This window comes from Phaseolus vulgaris, chromosome 5 (genome assembly GCF_000499845.2).
Source record: "Phaseolus vulgaris cultivar G19833 chromosome 5, P. vulgaris v2.0, whole genome shotgun sequence".
In the NCBI taxonomy this organism is placed as follows: Eukaryota; Viridiplantae; Streptophyta; class Magnoliopsida; order Fabales; family Fabaceae; genus Phaseolus; species Phaseolus vulgaris.
In genome coordinates, this window is record NC_023755.2 from 8,516,621 (window position 1) to 8,531,902 (window position 15,282).

The 15,282-nt window shown below is 32.1% G+C and overlaps 1 protein-coding gene across 1 annotated transcript; it reads left to right on the plus strand.

The window, feature by feature from the left end:
* Positions 1-4,548: 4,548 nt before the first annotated feature.
* LOC137836237 (protein EPIDERMAL PATTERNING FACTOR 2-like) lies at positions 4,549-6,663 on the plus strand. Its single transcript, XM_068645075.1, has 3 exons — positions 4,549-4,773; positions 5,348-5,397; positions 6,322-6,663. The coding sequence occupies exons 1-3, from the start codon at positions 4,674-4,676 to the stop codon at positions 6,517-6,519; spliced, it is 348 nt and encodes a 115-aa protein (XP_068501176.1). The 5' UTR covers positions 4,549-4,673; the 3' UTR covers positions 6,520-6,663.
* The last annotated feature ends 8,619 nt before the right edge of the window (positions 6,664-15,282 follow it).

Genomic DNA, 15,282 nt, shown 5'->3' on the forward strand with positions numbered 1-15,282 from the left:
TGTATAACCGCCCTCGTAACTCAAAGCGTTTTGATTTACAAGAGCGGTTGTACAAATAGCCGCCCTTGTAAATCCAAACGCTTGATTTATGAATGCGGCTTTACAAATAGCCGCATTCTTAAAACCTTTTTAACCCTAATTCAGAAACGCGCCACTTACGTTTTGATACTTTCCTTTCTCTCACGCTTCGTTTCTCTTATGTGCTTCCTCTTTTCTTCCTCTCTTCTTTGCATTGCCTTCGTGCCATCGGTAAGCATTATCTTCCTCTCTTCTTCTTCACCATTGATTTTTGTATGTTTTGTGATTCTCTTATGTTTTCTCTTATGCCATTGCTAAGGTCATGCTTGGGAAGGTTTTTGTTTGCACTTTCTGCTATGCTTTCCTCGTCGTTGTTGTCGTCTTGCTCCGTCATATATTTGCGTTTCATTGGAGAATTTTTATTTGCGTTTTTTGGACTTCCATTGCGATGAAATACGAAGATGTATAATATGCACCAAGAGATCAAAAGAAATGCTAAAATAATGACCATGTTTTTTCGGAAAAGATCAAAGTTGAGAACTTTGATTAGAAACCCAAACAACAGCGAAAAAGAAAAGAAACCCTAAATGCCTATCGTAAATGCGATTTATAAATGCGGCTATGTAAATAGCCGCATTTATAAATCGAATTTACGAATGCGGCTATATATATAGCTGCCTTTTTATCTCTTCCATTTACAAATGCGTGCTCATCAAATGCGGTTATATAGCCGCGCTTATAAATGTAAAATAGCCGCACTCGTTTTGCTTTTCTGCACCAGTGATTGTTGGTACAGGTACTTTTGTTAATTTCTAAAATGATAAATGGTGTTCTACTACTTCTTTAGCAAATATTGCAGGGTTATCTGATGGTGCTAGCATTCCAGATACAATATCTTAGTTTTGGACTGGTTGTGATTGGAATATTCTCTTGTCTTTACAACACATGCCTCATTTTTTTAATCATATCATGGTTACGAAGAAACAGGATATTCCTAATTGGATTCTAGATGAGTCTGGTCGTTTCACTCTTAAATTGGCTAGGACTTTTTTCATGGAACCAAGAGCTCCTTGTGGTTGGGGTAAATTCATTTGGTCTTCATATATTCCGCCTTCAAAAAATGTAGTACTTTGGAAAGTTTTTCACGGGCGGCTTCCTACAGATCAACATATTCAAAATAAAGGTTTACATATATGTTCTGTGTACACTTTATGAAAAACAATAGGAATCTATTCAACATTTATTTTTGAATGTTCTAATGCTTTGCATATTTGGAGTTGAGTTCGACAGATTTTTCTTACTTCTCATTTCTCTAATAAGGATGATCTTCTTTGTTTTATTAAGAGTGATGATAGTCCTTTGGTTAAATTGATTAAGCTTGTTGTGATAACTTTTTATGTTTGGAAGATATGGCGTATGAGAAATTATGCTAGATTTCAGGATAAGATTGATGTTTCTAGGACTATTTCGGTAATTAAAGATTTAACTTGTCTAGTGGGAAATTCGTCTGAAGCTTCAATGAAGAATGCATGTTGGATTTCAACGTGATTAAGTTTTTTGGTATTAATACTCGTATTGGTAAAGTTCTTCATCCTCTTCCTATTAGATGAGAGTTCCCTTCACTAGGCTGGGTTAAAATTAACACTGATGGGGTTGCTAGGGGATATCCTGACCTTGCTACTTGTGGAGGTATTTTACGTGGGAGTATGGGGGAGTTTATTGGTTACTGAGTTTTATGGAGTTATACATGCTATGAAGGAAGCTCAAACGATGGGGCTTACTAATGTATGGTTTGAATGTGATTCTGCCTTGGTTTGTGTTGTGTTTACTGCTAGGACTAATGTTCTATGGATGCTTCATAATCGATGGAATACTTGTGTTAATTACCGTGGGAAAATCGGGTTTAGGGTTACTCATTTTTCGTGAAGGGAATGCATGTGCTGATAAGTTGACTAATTTAGGATTTATTCATAGAGAATCATTTCATTGGTATAATAGGCTTCCATCTAGTCTACTCTTAGAATTCTTTATTACTAAGTATAGTCTACCTATGTATCATTTTTGTTAACATATGGGTTTTGGTCTAGTCCCCCCATTTTTTTTTTCTTTTTTATTAATAATATTTTTTTTCATGTGATGGCAGATGATTGTTATTACTTGAGGTGTCAGCCTAACTGAGATATCAATTTGCATATTGATGCCTAACATGAAAACTTTGATAAAAAAAAACTTCACTTTAAGAGACCTTTTAACAGTTCTAATACTACATGATTGTATAAAAGATTTAATCTTAATAGACCATCCAATGTATTTTCGCCTTATTCTGCATGTTTAGTAAGATTGTTAGAAAATATTTCACACCTTATTACAAAATTGTCTAATGGGTCGTAGACCGTCTAGAAGGTACTGAACCGTTTAAAGTGTTAATAGAAGATGAAGATATCGTATATGTGTCTAAAATGTTTTGGCTTTGTGTGTAATTCTTATTTGAGAAAACATAAGATCACCACACAATCAATTTAATGAGTTAAAAGTTTTTGAAAAGAGAAAAAAATTTACAAGATTTTTAGAACAAAATAGTCAGTTACATTTTTTTGTTTAAATGATTAAGTTGTTCCTGATGAGGTTTAGAATATGATATAATTCATTATCTCATGTTTAATCGATTAAAATAGAAAGTTGGAAAATATTGTCTTAGTGGTTTAATTGATTATCATACTTTTTAATCAATTAAATTAGAGAATATTTTTAATTGAGTTTCAGAATATAATCGATTAAAAGTATCAGATTCAGTTTTAGTATGAGTTTTCGAAACTCTAAAAATAGAGCTTTTTGATCAATATTTTTACACAATCATATTATGATTTTAAATCACGATCAAAGCTTTTAATCTATTTTCTAATAGTCAGCTTGTGCTATAAATATTTACATAAAGGTTGTGTAAATTATTGATCTTGAGACTACTTCTACTATGAGAAAGTTTGGTAACATTGTTCTTTGTATTGTAACTGAAGTGTTCTAGTGTTGTTGTATGCAGAGTTCATAATATGTATATCATCTTATAGATTTGTAAGAGTTGATAAAGACTAATATCCTCTTCGTATCAAGGGTTGTAATGTATCCTCTTTGAATTTGTTTAGGAGTTGGTTATTTGTATATTTGTGAAAGTTAGTGGAACCAATAATTTTAGGGTTGACTTTGTTGAGACTGGATGTAGGATATGATCGATGGATCTAAAATATTATTTTCTTGTTTATCTTGTTTTAGTATTACTGCACCAATTTTTAAATAAATCTTGCTTCCAAAATAACTATATTCTATTTTCAAGTCTTAAAAGAATTTTGAAAAATAATCTCTTAAGAAAGTGAAATTTTGTTAGAAAAATAAATTAAAACCAAATCACCCCTCTTAATTTAATTAAACCATTCTCTTTTTCCTAACACTTATGATACATCAACTGAGCTACTATTAGATTTCCAAACAACTCAATAATTCCATAATTTTCTTCTACTGCCTCCGAAAGATCAAATATGCTTCAAAAATAATTGATCATAAACTCATATTCCTCACCATCAAAAATTGGTGATGAACTCATTGTGTATATATCTCCCTCCATTGCTGTTTCTCTCAACTCACTGATCTCTCAAAGATAAAGACTCTAATTTAAATTTATTATTAAAATAATACTTAATAAATTAAAAGAAGAAGATATATAATATAATTGGAGAAAATGATTTATACTCTATTGATTTTCTCATTTAATAGAGTTCCAGAGTTGAAAAATAATAACATATCATAATATCACAAGTTTCTAGACATAAATATAGGTAAATTATGACCAGATCTTCAACAACTAAAAAATTCAAACAACTAATAAATATGAAAAAGATGAATAAAATATATCTATATTACATTTATTCTGCGCATAGTTTCAAAGTAACTCTGTTTACATTTCAAACTTGTGCAATAATAACACCCTTAGTTGAATTTTGTTGTTGTCTCTCGTGATCAAAATACACAAATTCATTGATATCATACAATCCCAATCAATTTTTAAATCTTGTAGAATTGATGACATTAATTATTATTCATATTTCAAAAGGTTACTGTTTTTTACTTGAACATCTAGATTTCTGTCCTTTTGGTAGTTTTTACCCCTTCTGTTTTTTCATGTGTGAATTATGGCTAATCAATGCCATCTTTCAAGAGATTTTTCTGAGCTTCTTCTCTTTTATCTGATAGGTGAAACCGTGCGTGCGTGGCAGAAGACTTTCCAATATGCTTGGTGTAAACCAGTGTCACAGTACACACATCAAAAAGGTTAGAATTCATTTACTGAAATTCATAATCAAATATCCCCTTCATTTATTATCTGATAAATGCTTTTTCATTTTTGCTTCTGCAGACTCACCAAAACTTGTGAAATCTTTAATACAAGCCCGTGCATCATGTGAAATGCTGCAGAAGTACTACACTGAACATTAAGTATGCACCCTTTCAATCTTCTTATATATTTTTATAAAGATTCTCTTGACTCATCAAGGAACCTCTTCAAAGTACACCTTCTTCTTCTTCCTTTTTGTTCACAAACCTTCTTTTCCTCTACTAATGAAAAACCGACTTCAAGTTACTTAGGTTTGTACACTGATGCAAATATGACCACTTTATCTCTTGGAACCCACAAATGTTTCCTCATTCTGATTTTCTTCACTGTTGTTTCTATGACTTGGAGCCTTAGGGTGATTCCAAATCATTGTAAGTAACATGCATTTTAATGTTCTTTTTCTTTAATTTCATAGCTTTATGCTTATGCACATATTATAATATTGAGCATAGCTTATTAACATTGCCATATCTCATGTTATATCCAGTATTATACATCTAATTTTTATTCTAAAATCACAAGATTCTATATTACATTTTTTTTTAAGTTGTTCTCACATATATTTATAACAAAGTAAGCCTCTTCACACCTACAAGAGAGAGAAAGGTAAAACGATGTTACTTTCGTATATTAATATTATTTTATAAGAAATTAATTTCAGCTGAAAATAAGTTCAGTTCAAATTTTTATTAGTTTTAAAAAAGTATTTGCAGAAAAGATTATTCAAGAAAATTAGAATGATATAACTTTTCAAGAAAATGACAATTCGTTGTCTTTCGGTTAATCTCAGCACCAAAGAGTTTTGAGATTGAAATTCAAGTTGGAAAATCCATTCAAAGATTATGTTATCTCATAAAAATTGGCTCTCTTGTATAATTGAGTTACTGGTGAAAGGTTAAAAAGGCTAATCATTTTTATTTTTTTTTGCGTTTTTCAAATTTGCAGCCGGGTTGGCCAGCTTACAAGAAGAAAAAACAACAATTAAAGATAAAAAGGTTAGAGAGTTAAATTCTTGTCTGAGGATAATTAATGTTGTTTTTTTTTGGCACCATTCCTTTATGTTTAAAAGGAGTAATACCGAGAAAAAAAATGGTTAAAAGGAGTAATGAGAAATTCAATTGCTCCTTTACCTTTATGTTGAATCTGATTTGATGTAGTTTTTCTCTCATTGTCAACTAAAATGTGAATTTCTTAAGGATTATTATAGTTCGTAAAAGTACTTTCTATATATTTTGAGTTACTATCTTTAATTATAATTAGAAAAATATTACTTTTTTTTCTTATTGTTAAATGTTTTTATAAGAAAAATTAACAAAATGGCATGTTTTTTAGCAACCTTTTTTTTTCTATTTATTACTTCATTGTTATTTAATGATGCAATTTCTACCTCCATTGTTCTTCAAAGGGGGAGTGAGAGATTTGAATTTTCACTACAAGAAAATCATGAAATAGAAATCAATTTTAGAAACAAAAAATAATTAGTTGTTATAGTGACTAAATTAAAGACCATTTTAGGGACTAAATAAATTTTTGGTTTCTAAATTAGTTTCTATTATTTTTTAAATTTTTTATAAATTGTTATTTAATTAGCAATTAAGATTTTTGCTACCAAATTTAGAATCTAAATAATTGGTAGTTAAAACTTTGGTAGTTAATTAGATACCAATTTAGAAACTATTTCACAATAATAGAAACTAATTTAAAAACCATTTTTTTTTAGTTTCTAAAATGGTCTCTAATTTATTACTATTACAACTAATTATTTTGATCTCTAAAAATTAGTTTCTATTTGATGATTTTCTTGTAGTGTTTCCTCTTCCATAAAATAAAGAGTTAGAGTTAGTTGTGACATGTTGGTTGTGACATGGAAATATAGTTGGTATCTAAAAAATAATGATTAATTAGTTGTGATCTTATAGGAAGAAGTAAAGGAAGAGAATATGGGAATGGAACTCTATCCAACAGGCTCAACTGTACCAGATTGTTCCCATGCATGTGGACCATGCTCTCCCTGCAAAAGGGTGATGGTTAGTTTCAAGTGCTCCATTGCAGAGTCTTGCCCCATTGTTTACAGATGCATTTGTAAAGGAAAATACTACCATGTTCCCTCCAATTGATCACTATAATTTTCTTTTTCTTTTTCTTTTTGAGTTAGTCTAGGATGTTGTAATATTCTTAAGATGATTATGTCGTTTTTTCCACATTTTTACCATTTGGATTGGTTTGGTACGATCAAAAGGAGGCATAGTGTGAGTTTTCTAGCTCGTTTTTGCATCTGATTTTAACCTCTTCTCTAGTAAGAAAAGATTTAGATGCAACATTTATTCATAGGCCTAACAAAAACATCACGTTCATGCTTTTAGTGACTTGTTTACGACTTTCATATCAAGATATTTATAGTATATACAAAATACGTTTTAAAAATCAGATTGGTCGGTCTAACTGAAATTATTGAATAAGAAAAGTCAAAAAATTGGTAAAAGGAATTACCTAGTGATATTGATTAATGACTAAAAATTAATAAAAATATAATGAAATACTAATTAATGAACAATGCTTAAGACGTCATTTTTAGTCTACGTATAGCCAAACTTGTTATTAATTGATATTATTGTGTCTTACCAAAATTCTTTTCTCACAGAAGTATACTATTAAAAATTAATGTGTACTTAAACATTAATAATTATATAATAATCTTGTCTTTTAATGTTATAAAATTATAATGTTATTTTTCTTTAACATTATTTAATTGTATTATTTTATTAATATTGGATTGCCTAACATTTAAAAGAAATCAACTATTAATTAATAAGTTGATTAGCTCAGTAACTTATCCATTTCTGACAAAACTATATATATTTAACTATTACACTTTTTACTTATTTTTTTTATAAATATAGTAGTATTTTTCTTCTTGACAGGTAAAGGTCTTTGTCTGTTTTTTTGGAAGCTTTTGATTTTCTCCTTCTTTCCTTTCATTTTCTAATTAAGTTTTTTCTTTTTCCTCACGCATCTTGTTCCTTGTACCTAGTCTTGATTGTATTTCTAATTCTTGAATCGTGATCTCATTTTTCTTGTTTTTCACAGTTGACGCTCGCACCATGTTTCCTTTGACTTCTCCTAATCAACAATATAAATTTTTCGTCCAAATCTTGAACAAATGTATGTAATATCCCCCTTAGTCAACTTCTATTGCCTAACATGAAAGGTGAATTAGTAGCAGTGTCTATATACTTTGGAGAGGATGGTTATTAGAATCTTGCATTTACTCTTCTTGTAGTTTACATTGTACATTACTTTTCTTGCCCTTTATATTTTAACTATTTATAGTTCTTGTAATTTGAATTTTTGTCATTTATTTTCTTATATTTACTTTTAACGTTATTGTTTTTTTTTTCTTGTTCTCTCTTTATAGAATCATTAGATAGTCTAACTTTTGTACATAGATTTTTTTTTTCTTAAGTATTTTTACTTTCTACCCAACTCATTTTACTTTTTGCATATCAATCGTTAAACGGTCTAATAAGCTATTGTAGACTAGATAGTCTAACAATTGTAATTCATTATTTTTGTTCCATTTACCTTGTCTTTATTTTATGCTACAATTTACTTTCATGTTTTTAATATATTTTACATCTCAGTCTTTACATTCTCAAGTGTTGTTAAATGATTCATTAAAAATAGTCTATAAACGATCTAGTCTTCATTTGGCTTTACTTTCAATTCGTTTTAGATTCCAATTTCAATACCAACTCTCCCCTTGTTAATTTGTGAAAGAACGAATACATACAATGATCTCACATGACATTTATCTTTGAACTGGCCTATGTTGACCCTAAACCACATTAGGAGAAGATTTAGTTTTATTTTGAAAACCTGACATGCCTAAAGGTTCATCAAATTGGCATTGTTGCCAAGGAAATTTATTATATCATAATCTTTTTTTCTTCGATTATTTTTATTTTTGTTATTTCATCATAAACTCTATTGGGTGTTTGTTTTACCATGTCTTCGTAATAACTTGTACTGATTAGACAGTCCAAAAGAGGTGTATGACAAAAAAATAGACAAAATTCATTATACACTTTGGATCAAAAAATTGAGAGAACTTATAGGTGATTTAATAGTGAGGTTGAGGATAACCATTTTGATTTATTATACTACTTCTTCGAGTTCAGAAATTGAATACCTAGAACCTAAAACAGTGTCGTTGAACAGAGAGAGAACTTTGAAAGAGCTTGTCAACCCAGATATTGGATACCAACTATTGTGCATCCAAACACCAATAAGTTTTATGAAGTGGTTGGAGAAGATCCTCATAAGCATTTTATGGAATTTCATGTTATATGCTCAACCATGAGACTAACTGATGTCCTTAAACATTTCGTAAAGATGAAGGCATTCTCATTCTCACTAAGTGGCACAACGAAAGAGTGACTATATTACAATGAAACCCAATTACCACTTGGACTTAAAAAGGAAAGAAAGTTCTTAGAAAAATTCTTTCCAGCCTAAAGAAGATAACTGGAATAAGACAATTAAATTGGGAAAGTTGTATGAATATTGGGAGAGGTTCAATAAAGTTGTGCTACATGTCCCAATCATCAAATTCATGAACAATTGTTGATTCTGTAATTTTACGAAGGTTTTATGCCAATGGAATGAAGTATGATTGATGCGGCTAGTGAAGGAGCACTGAAGTATAAAACTCCAGCTGCAGCTAGATATCTTATCTCGAACATGGCATAAAATTCACAACAATTCAATAAAAGAAATTCTAGGAGATTAGTACACGAGTTAACTTTGTGTCATATTGGAGAAACTGAGGTAAAAAGGCTAGATGATAGAATCATTGAGTTAGATGAAATAGTGAAAAAAAATGATGTTGGGTCAACAATCAAACGTGATACAAAAAAAGTTGTGGTATGTGTCCTTCCATAGAACATTTTACAGATTATTTTCCTAAACTACAAGAGACAGTTAATTCTTCTGTAGAGTGACTAGTTGGAATTTTTCAGGGATAATCACAATAGCCACACAAATCCTACTCCAATACATACGACCCAGGGTGGACATACCATCCCAATCTGAAATATGGTCCATCTTCATCCCAGCCATAGAAGAATCAGTACTTGTAATAGCAAATGAAATATTAGCCATCTCCAACATAACAAAAATTTTCAACAAAAATACATGTCACCTCAAATGAAATGGTCACAACGGGTTCAATAAAATCAGCAGTAACAACATATACAAAATAATTCTTTGAAAGAGATGGTAAAACAAAACAATTTGCAGATTTAGAAATAACAACAATAGACTAGACAATTTCAACAACATATATATGCCATAGTGAATGATTTGAAGACTCTGGTGGGACAAATTGCTACTATAGTAAGTGAATTGAAGTAGAAAAATTCTAGAGTTATTCCTTCTCAACCATTGATGGACCCGAGAAGTAATGTAAGTGATATAACCCTAAGAAGCAGAAGAGTACTACTAGCCTAGAGAAATGAGAATATCTCAACTGATGAGGCAATTTCAGCCAATCAACCAATCTAGAAGGAGTAGACAATTTAGAAAGTTACATTACCATTTTCTTCGAGAGCTACAGTAGCATAGAATAAACCAGAAGCTAATAGAGTTGTTGGAAATTTTTCAAAAAGTGGAAATCAATATACCTCTTCTAGATGCTATGAAATAGATAAATTTATGAAAGAACTATGTACATTTAAAAGGAATTTAAAAAAGATAAGTGTTCAAACCATCTCATTGTCTCAACCTAGAATACCTAAGAAGTGTGAAGATCTAGGCACTTTCACTATACCTTGCACTATTTGAGAATTAACCATTGTTAATGCTTTATTGGATCTCGAAACATCTATCAACGTAATTCCATAAACCATTTATAAAGCACTCAAACTGGGAGACTTAAAACCAACCAATGTGAACAACTTGCAAAGTAGAAGCATTGTTCAACCTTTAAGTGTGCTTGAAGATGTTTTGGTGAAGGTCAACCAGTTGATTTTTTCATTCTAGATATTTAGGAAGAAGCTCCACTCAAAGGTTAACACTAATTCTAGAAAGGTCATTTTTAATGTCTGCTATGATAAAGATCGACGTTTATAGAGATAATCTTTACACTTTGGAGATGACTTAGTTCAATTTAATATTTTTAAGGCAATGAAACATTTAATAGAATATCATTCCATGTTTAAAGAACAATTTTCTTTTCTTTGTGATATCATTAATTGTATAGAAGTAGAAGATGACATTTTTAAAATTTTGCTTGAAAACAATATTGACAATGATTTCGAAAGGTGTACTTGTGAGGATGATTCATGTGCCATATGCATGGAAACTAATGTTGTTTTATTAAATGTTAACCCTTTGTAGGTACAGACGAAACGTCTAACCTTCCACCAATAACCCAAGCATCTACCCCTTCCCTCCAACCGTCTAACGTAGCGTCTAGCCCAGTAAAAACTAGTGATGTATCTTCTAACCATCCATCCACCATCTTTTGACTACATAGAGCCTTATACACCTGTTCCAATTAGGGTCACAACAAGACGACAAAAAAACTTTAAAAAAATAGAGGGAGTTGTCACCATAGTTTATTACAAAAAATACAAAAAAAAAAAACTAAAAAGAAAGGTTTGTGGAACCGAATTTAGGATCTGAGAGTTGTATATGTTTAGGGGATGTGTTAGCATCCTACAACACTCGTTCTAAGTTGATACTTTAATTAAATATGTGAAATGAATGTGATTTTTTGAAATATTTATTTTTCCCCGAAATAGAATTAAAAATGCATGTAAAATAAAGAAAATATTTTTGACATATTTTATTTGGGCTCGACAAGGATTAATATCGGTCCTATGTATTTTCATTCGCAATGAAAAATCAAGGCTACGTATTAAGGTCAAAGATGTTTTTGAAGCCTGTGCTAGTGTGAGTTGAACTTTTCAATTGAAACTGGGCTTTTGAACAAGTAAACCCGATAAGAATTGACCTTTCTCCTACATATTTACCTTCATAATGGAAAATAAAGGATCACGTAATTCTAAAATTCAAATATGTTTTTTAATAAAATGAAGTTTATGCCAATGTGGTCTGGACTTTCTGAAACTGTTTTTTTTAAGAAGTGAAATTCATAAGGATTTACCTTACTCCTATCTATTTTCATTTATAATGAAAAATTAGGAATCACGTAGTTCAAAAATTCAAAGATATTTTGGTTGGTGTTGATATTTTTAATTTTTGAAATGTTTATATATTTTAAGATTTTAATTTTTTTTATAATTTATGCTAATTAGAGAATAAAATAGTGCAAACAACTATACTTAATACTCTTTATAAATCATGCGGTAAGCAAGATAGTGTAAATTATGCATTGACACCATATTATTTCAGATTGACACTCAATATGTTAATGTGCATTGACTATCTTACCATCAATGAAGTACAAATTAGGTTAATTTTAAGATGCACCCAACATTGATGCAAAAATTTTTGTGTTCCAGTATATCCGAAAGTGTTTTTTATGTTCTAGATATGTATATCCATAAGTGTTTTTTGTGTTCCAAAAGTGTATATCCCAAGGGGTTTCAGATGGTTATGTCCATAAGGTCTTTTGTGATTTATTGCTTTCAGATATGGATATCTGTATGGGTTTCGGATGAGAAAATTCAGAAAGTAGTGTTGAAAAAAAAAGCTCTAAAGTCGGTTCAATACAAAAGAAGTCTTGATACGACTCTTTAAGGTTTAATTTCGAGTGTTAGAGGCATTGCTAACATAAAAAATGAATATGCTGCGGCATATTATTTAGTATTACAAAATTCATTTTGTTTTTGTTGTTGAACCTAAGAATAGTTACACAAATGCACAAGTTTTTTTTTTATTATCTCAATTTTCGCTAGCCTAAGCCTTTTATGAATATTAAAGTGGTTAATTTGGACTGCAGGTTTCAATCTCCTAATCAAAATATTGATGAATTAGGACAAGTGGGATTTGGTTATATGGTGAGAATTTTTCTGATAAGGTTTCATAGAGATATGAGTATAATTTAAAACTGATGTATAAGTTTTCTTGAATTGACGACAAGGAAACTACATATCTATTATGGGTGGCCATACATGTCAAACATTGTAGGAAACAATACGATTTTTCCTAATATTACGAGTAACCTATCTATACTTAATGTTAAAATTTTCAGAATTAGTATTTGAAGTTTCTAACCTAAGACATGTAGAGTTTAATATGGTTAGGATGTTATAAGAGATAACATGATTTCTACTATGCACATCAAAGTACCAAAATCATCACACTACCAAAAAAAATACTGAGGATGATTAGTTTCCGGATATGTATATTTGGAAGCATGATGATGCCTTATGGATAAAGATATCCGTAGTCAAAGAGTACAATTCCGGATGACAATACCCATAGGTAAACATGACATTTTCGAATACCAATATCCATAAGCAAAACTGACACTTCCGGATACCAATATCCATAAGCAAATATGTGACTTCCAGATATTAACATTGTGGTGCATATAAAAAATATATGGTGCAGGAAGAAATTGCCATTAAAATAAGGTACAGAAACAAAAGATTCTAGTGGTATATAGAAAAACGTTTGAGCCCGCTAAGTACATCCATGCTTTTTCAAAATGGGTAGTGACGATATAAAAAGCGTGAGTGTCAAATAGTAGAACTGCTGGACCGAATAGATCCAGACTTTTGTAAAATGATGGCGCAGATATAAAAGCGCGAGTAGCAAATAGCAAAAGTATCGTGCCAGCTGAGTTGATCCAGGCTTTTATAAAAAAGATGGTGCATATACAAAAAGCGCGAGTGGCAAATATGAAAACTGCTATGCCAGCCGAGTGGGCCCAGCCATTGTAAGAAAGGTAGTGCGGATAGGAAAATCGCGAGTGGCAAATAAGAAAAGTATTTGGCCAGATGAATGGATCCAGGCTGCAGATACAGTAAATGCGTAGTAAATAGCAAAACTGTTTAGCCGGCTGAGTGGATGCAGGCTTTTGAAAAGTGATGGTGCGGATATAGAAGGTGGAGTGACGAATAGTGGAACCTATGGGCCAGGTGAGTTGAGCCGAGGCATTATAGAAAAGGGTGTGGGCCGGATATGAAAACAGGAGCTGTAAATAGCAAAACTTTTGCGCCAGCTGCATCCAGGCTCTTGCAAAACTGATGGTGCGTATATAGAAAGCGCTAGTGGGAAGTAGTAAAACTGTTGTGCCAGCTTAATTGAGTAAGGCTTTTGTAAAAAGTGTGCAGATATAAAAAACGTGAGTAGTAAATAGGAAAACTGTTGGGCCAGCTGAGTTCACCGAGGCTTTTGTAAAAGAGATGGTGTATATGCAAAAAGTGCGAGTGGCAAAGAGAAAAACTGATGCGCAGCCGAATGGACCTAGATCTTTTAGAGAAGGTATTGTGTATATAGAAACCGTGAGTGGCAAATAGCAAGAACGTTGGGGTAGCCGAATGAGCCAAAAAATGGATGGGGTGTTTATGTAAAAAACGTTAAATGTAGTAGAAAGGTTGGGGAAAGTATGGGTGCATATAAAAAAGACTAGTGGGGTGTGTATGCAAAGAAAAAGAAGTGACTAATAGTGAAAGTGGTCGCCGACATATTATCCAGATTCATTTCAAGAGAAAAAAATTGTGGAGTTGGGAATATCAAACAGTGGGGGGCCTAAAAGCAAAGAGGCCCAGGTAATAAAAGCTAAATTCATAAATGCATGGAAACAAATGGAAATGCCAAAAAACGTTACAAGGCAGAGAAAGCAAATAATAAAAACTGCGCAGATCAAATAATCAAATCGGAATAAAAAAGTAACGGCCCCCACAATGGAGAAAAGAAAAGAAAAACTCAATGAGTTGAAATTCACATCACTTTATACTATTCCTCCAATCAGAACTGAATTTGCATTTCAGCCAATGAAAACCTGCAAGCTACAAAGAAATTCTATACATGAAGTATTGATGGTAGAGATAAAGTGGTAATTTCTTGTGAAACAAGCGGTGGCGGAGATGAGGAGGGGATGGGAGTGAAGGAGAAGGGGATGTGGAGGAGGACTACGTTGGAGATTGTACCGGTCAAACCCTGGACGACTGAGGATATAAATTAATAATATCACATGATAAATACGTGGTAAGAAAGCAGTTACAACTAACGTTGAATGAGTCAATGACACATCGCGAAAGACTCGCGAAAGACACTTCTGCGATATCAGGAAGCCACTACACACGACCTGGAGACCACTACAGATGTCTGGGTGAACTAATTATCTGGCCCACACAGATGGAGGCCCAAGTCAACATATAAGTAAGACTTATGAAAGAGGGAAAGGTACGTTTTTTGACATCCTGAGAGAACAAACTAATCACTAGCACTGACTTGAGCGTCAGAGTGCAATTGCAGGTACCCCCACCGACCTGTGGAGCATGCGCGTAGGAGAGGAAGAGCTTTGAAGAATTCAGAGACCACCAGCACGACAACGAACTGTGTATCAAGTGGATCAGCATTACTCAGGCCCTAACATCCACACAGGTACAATTGGCGCCCACTGTGGGTCCCGAGTAATTTTTAGCCTTCATTCTTAAGGACTTCAACGAGCAACGATGGTATCTGCCATGAACAACACGAACAATAACAACACAGCAGAAGAACAAATGTCATGCTACAGGCCCTTCAAGCCCAGATGCAGGAGCTACAACAGAAGGGAGTTGCAGATCAGCTACGGCACGAAGAGGAACGACATAAGCAGGAGGAAGAGCGGCGCAGGCAGGCAGAGGAGATGGCTCAATTGAAGGAGAAAAACAAAAGACTGCTTTAGCGACTTGAAGAGT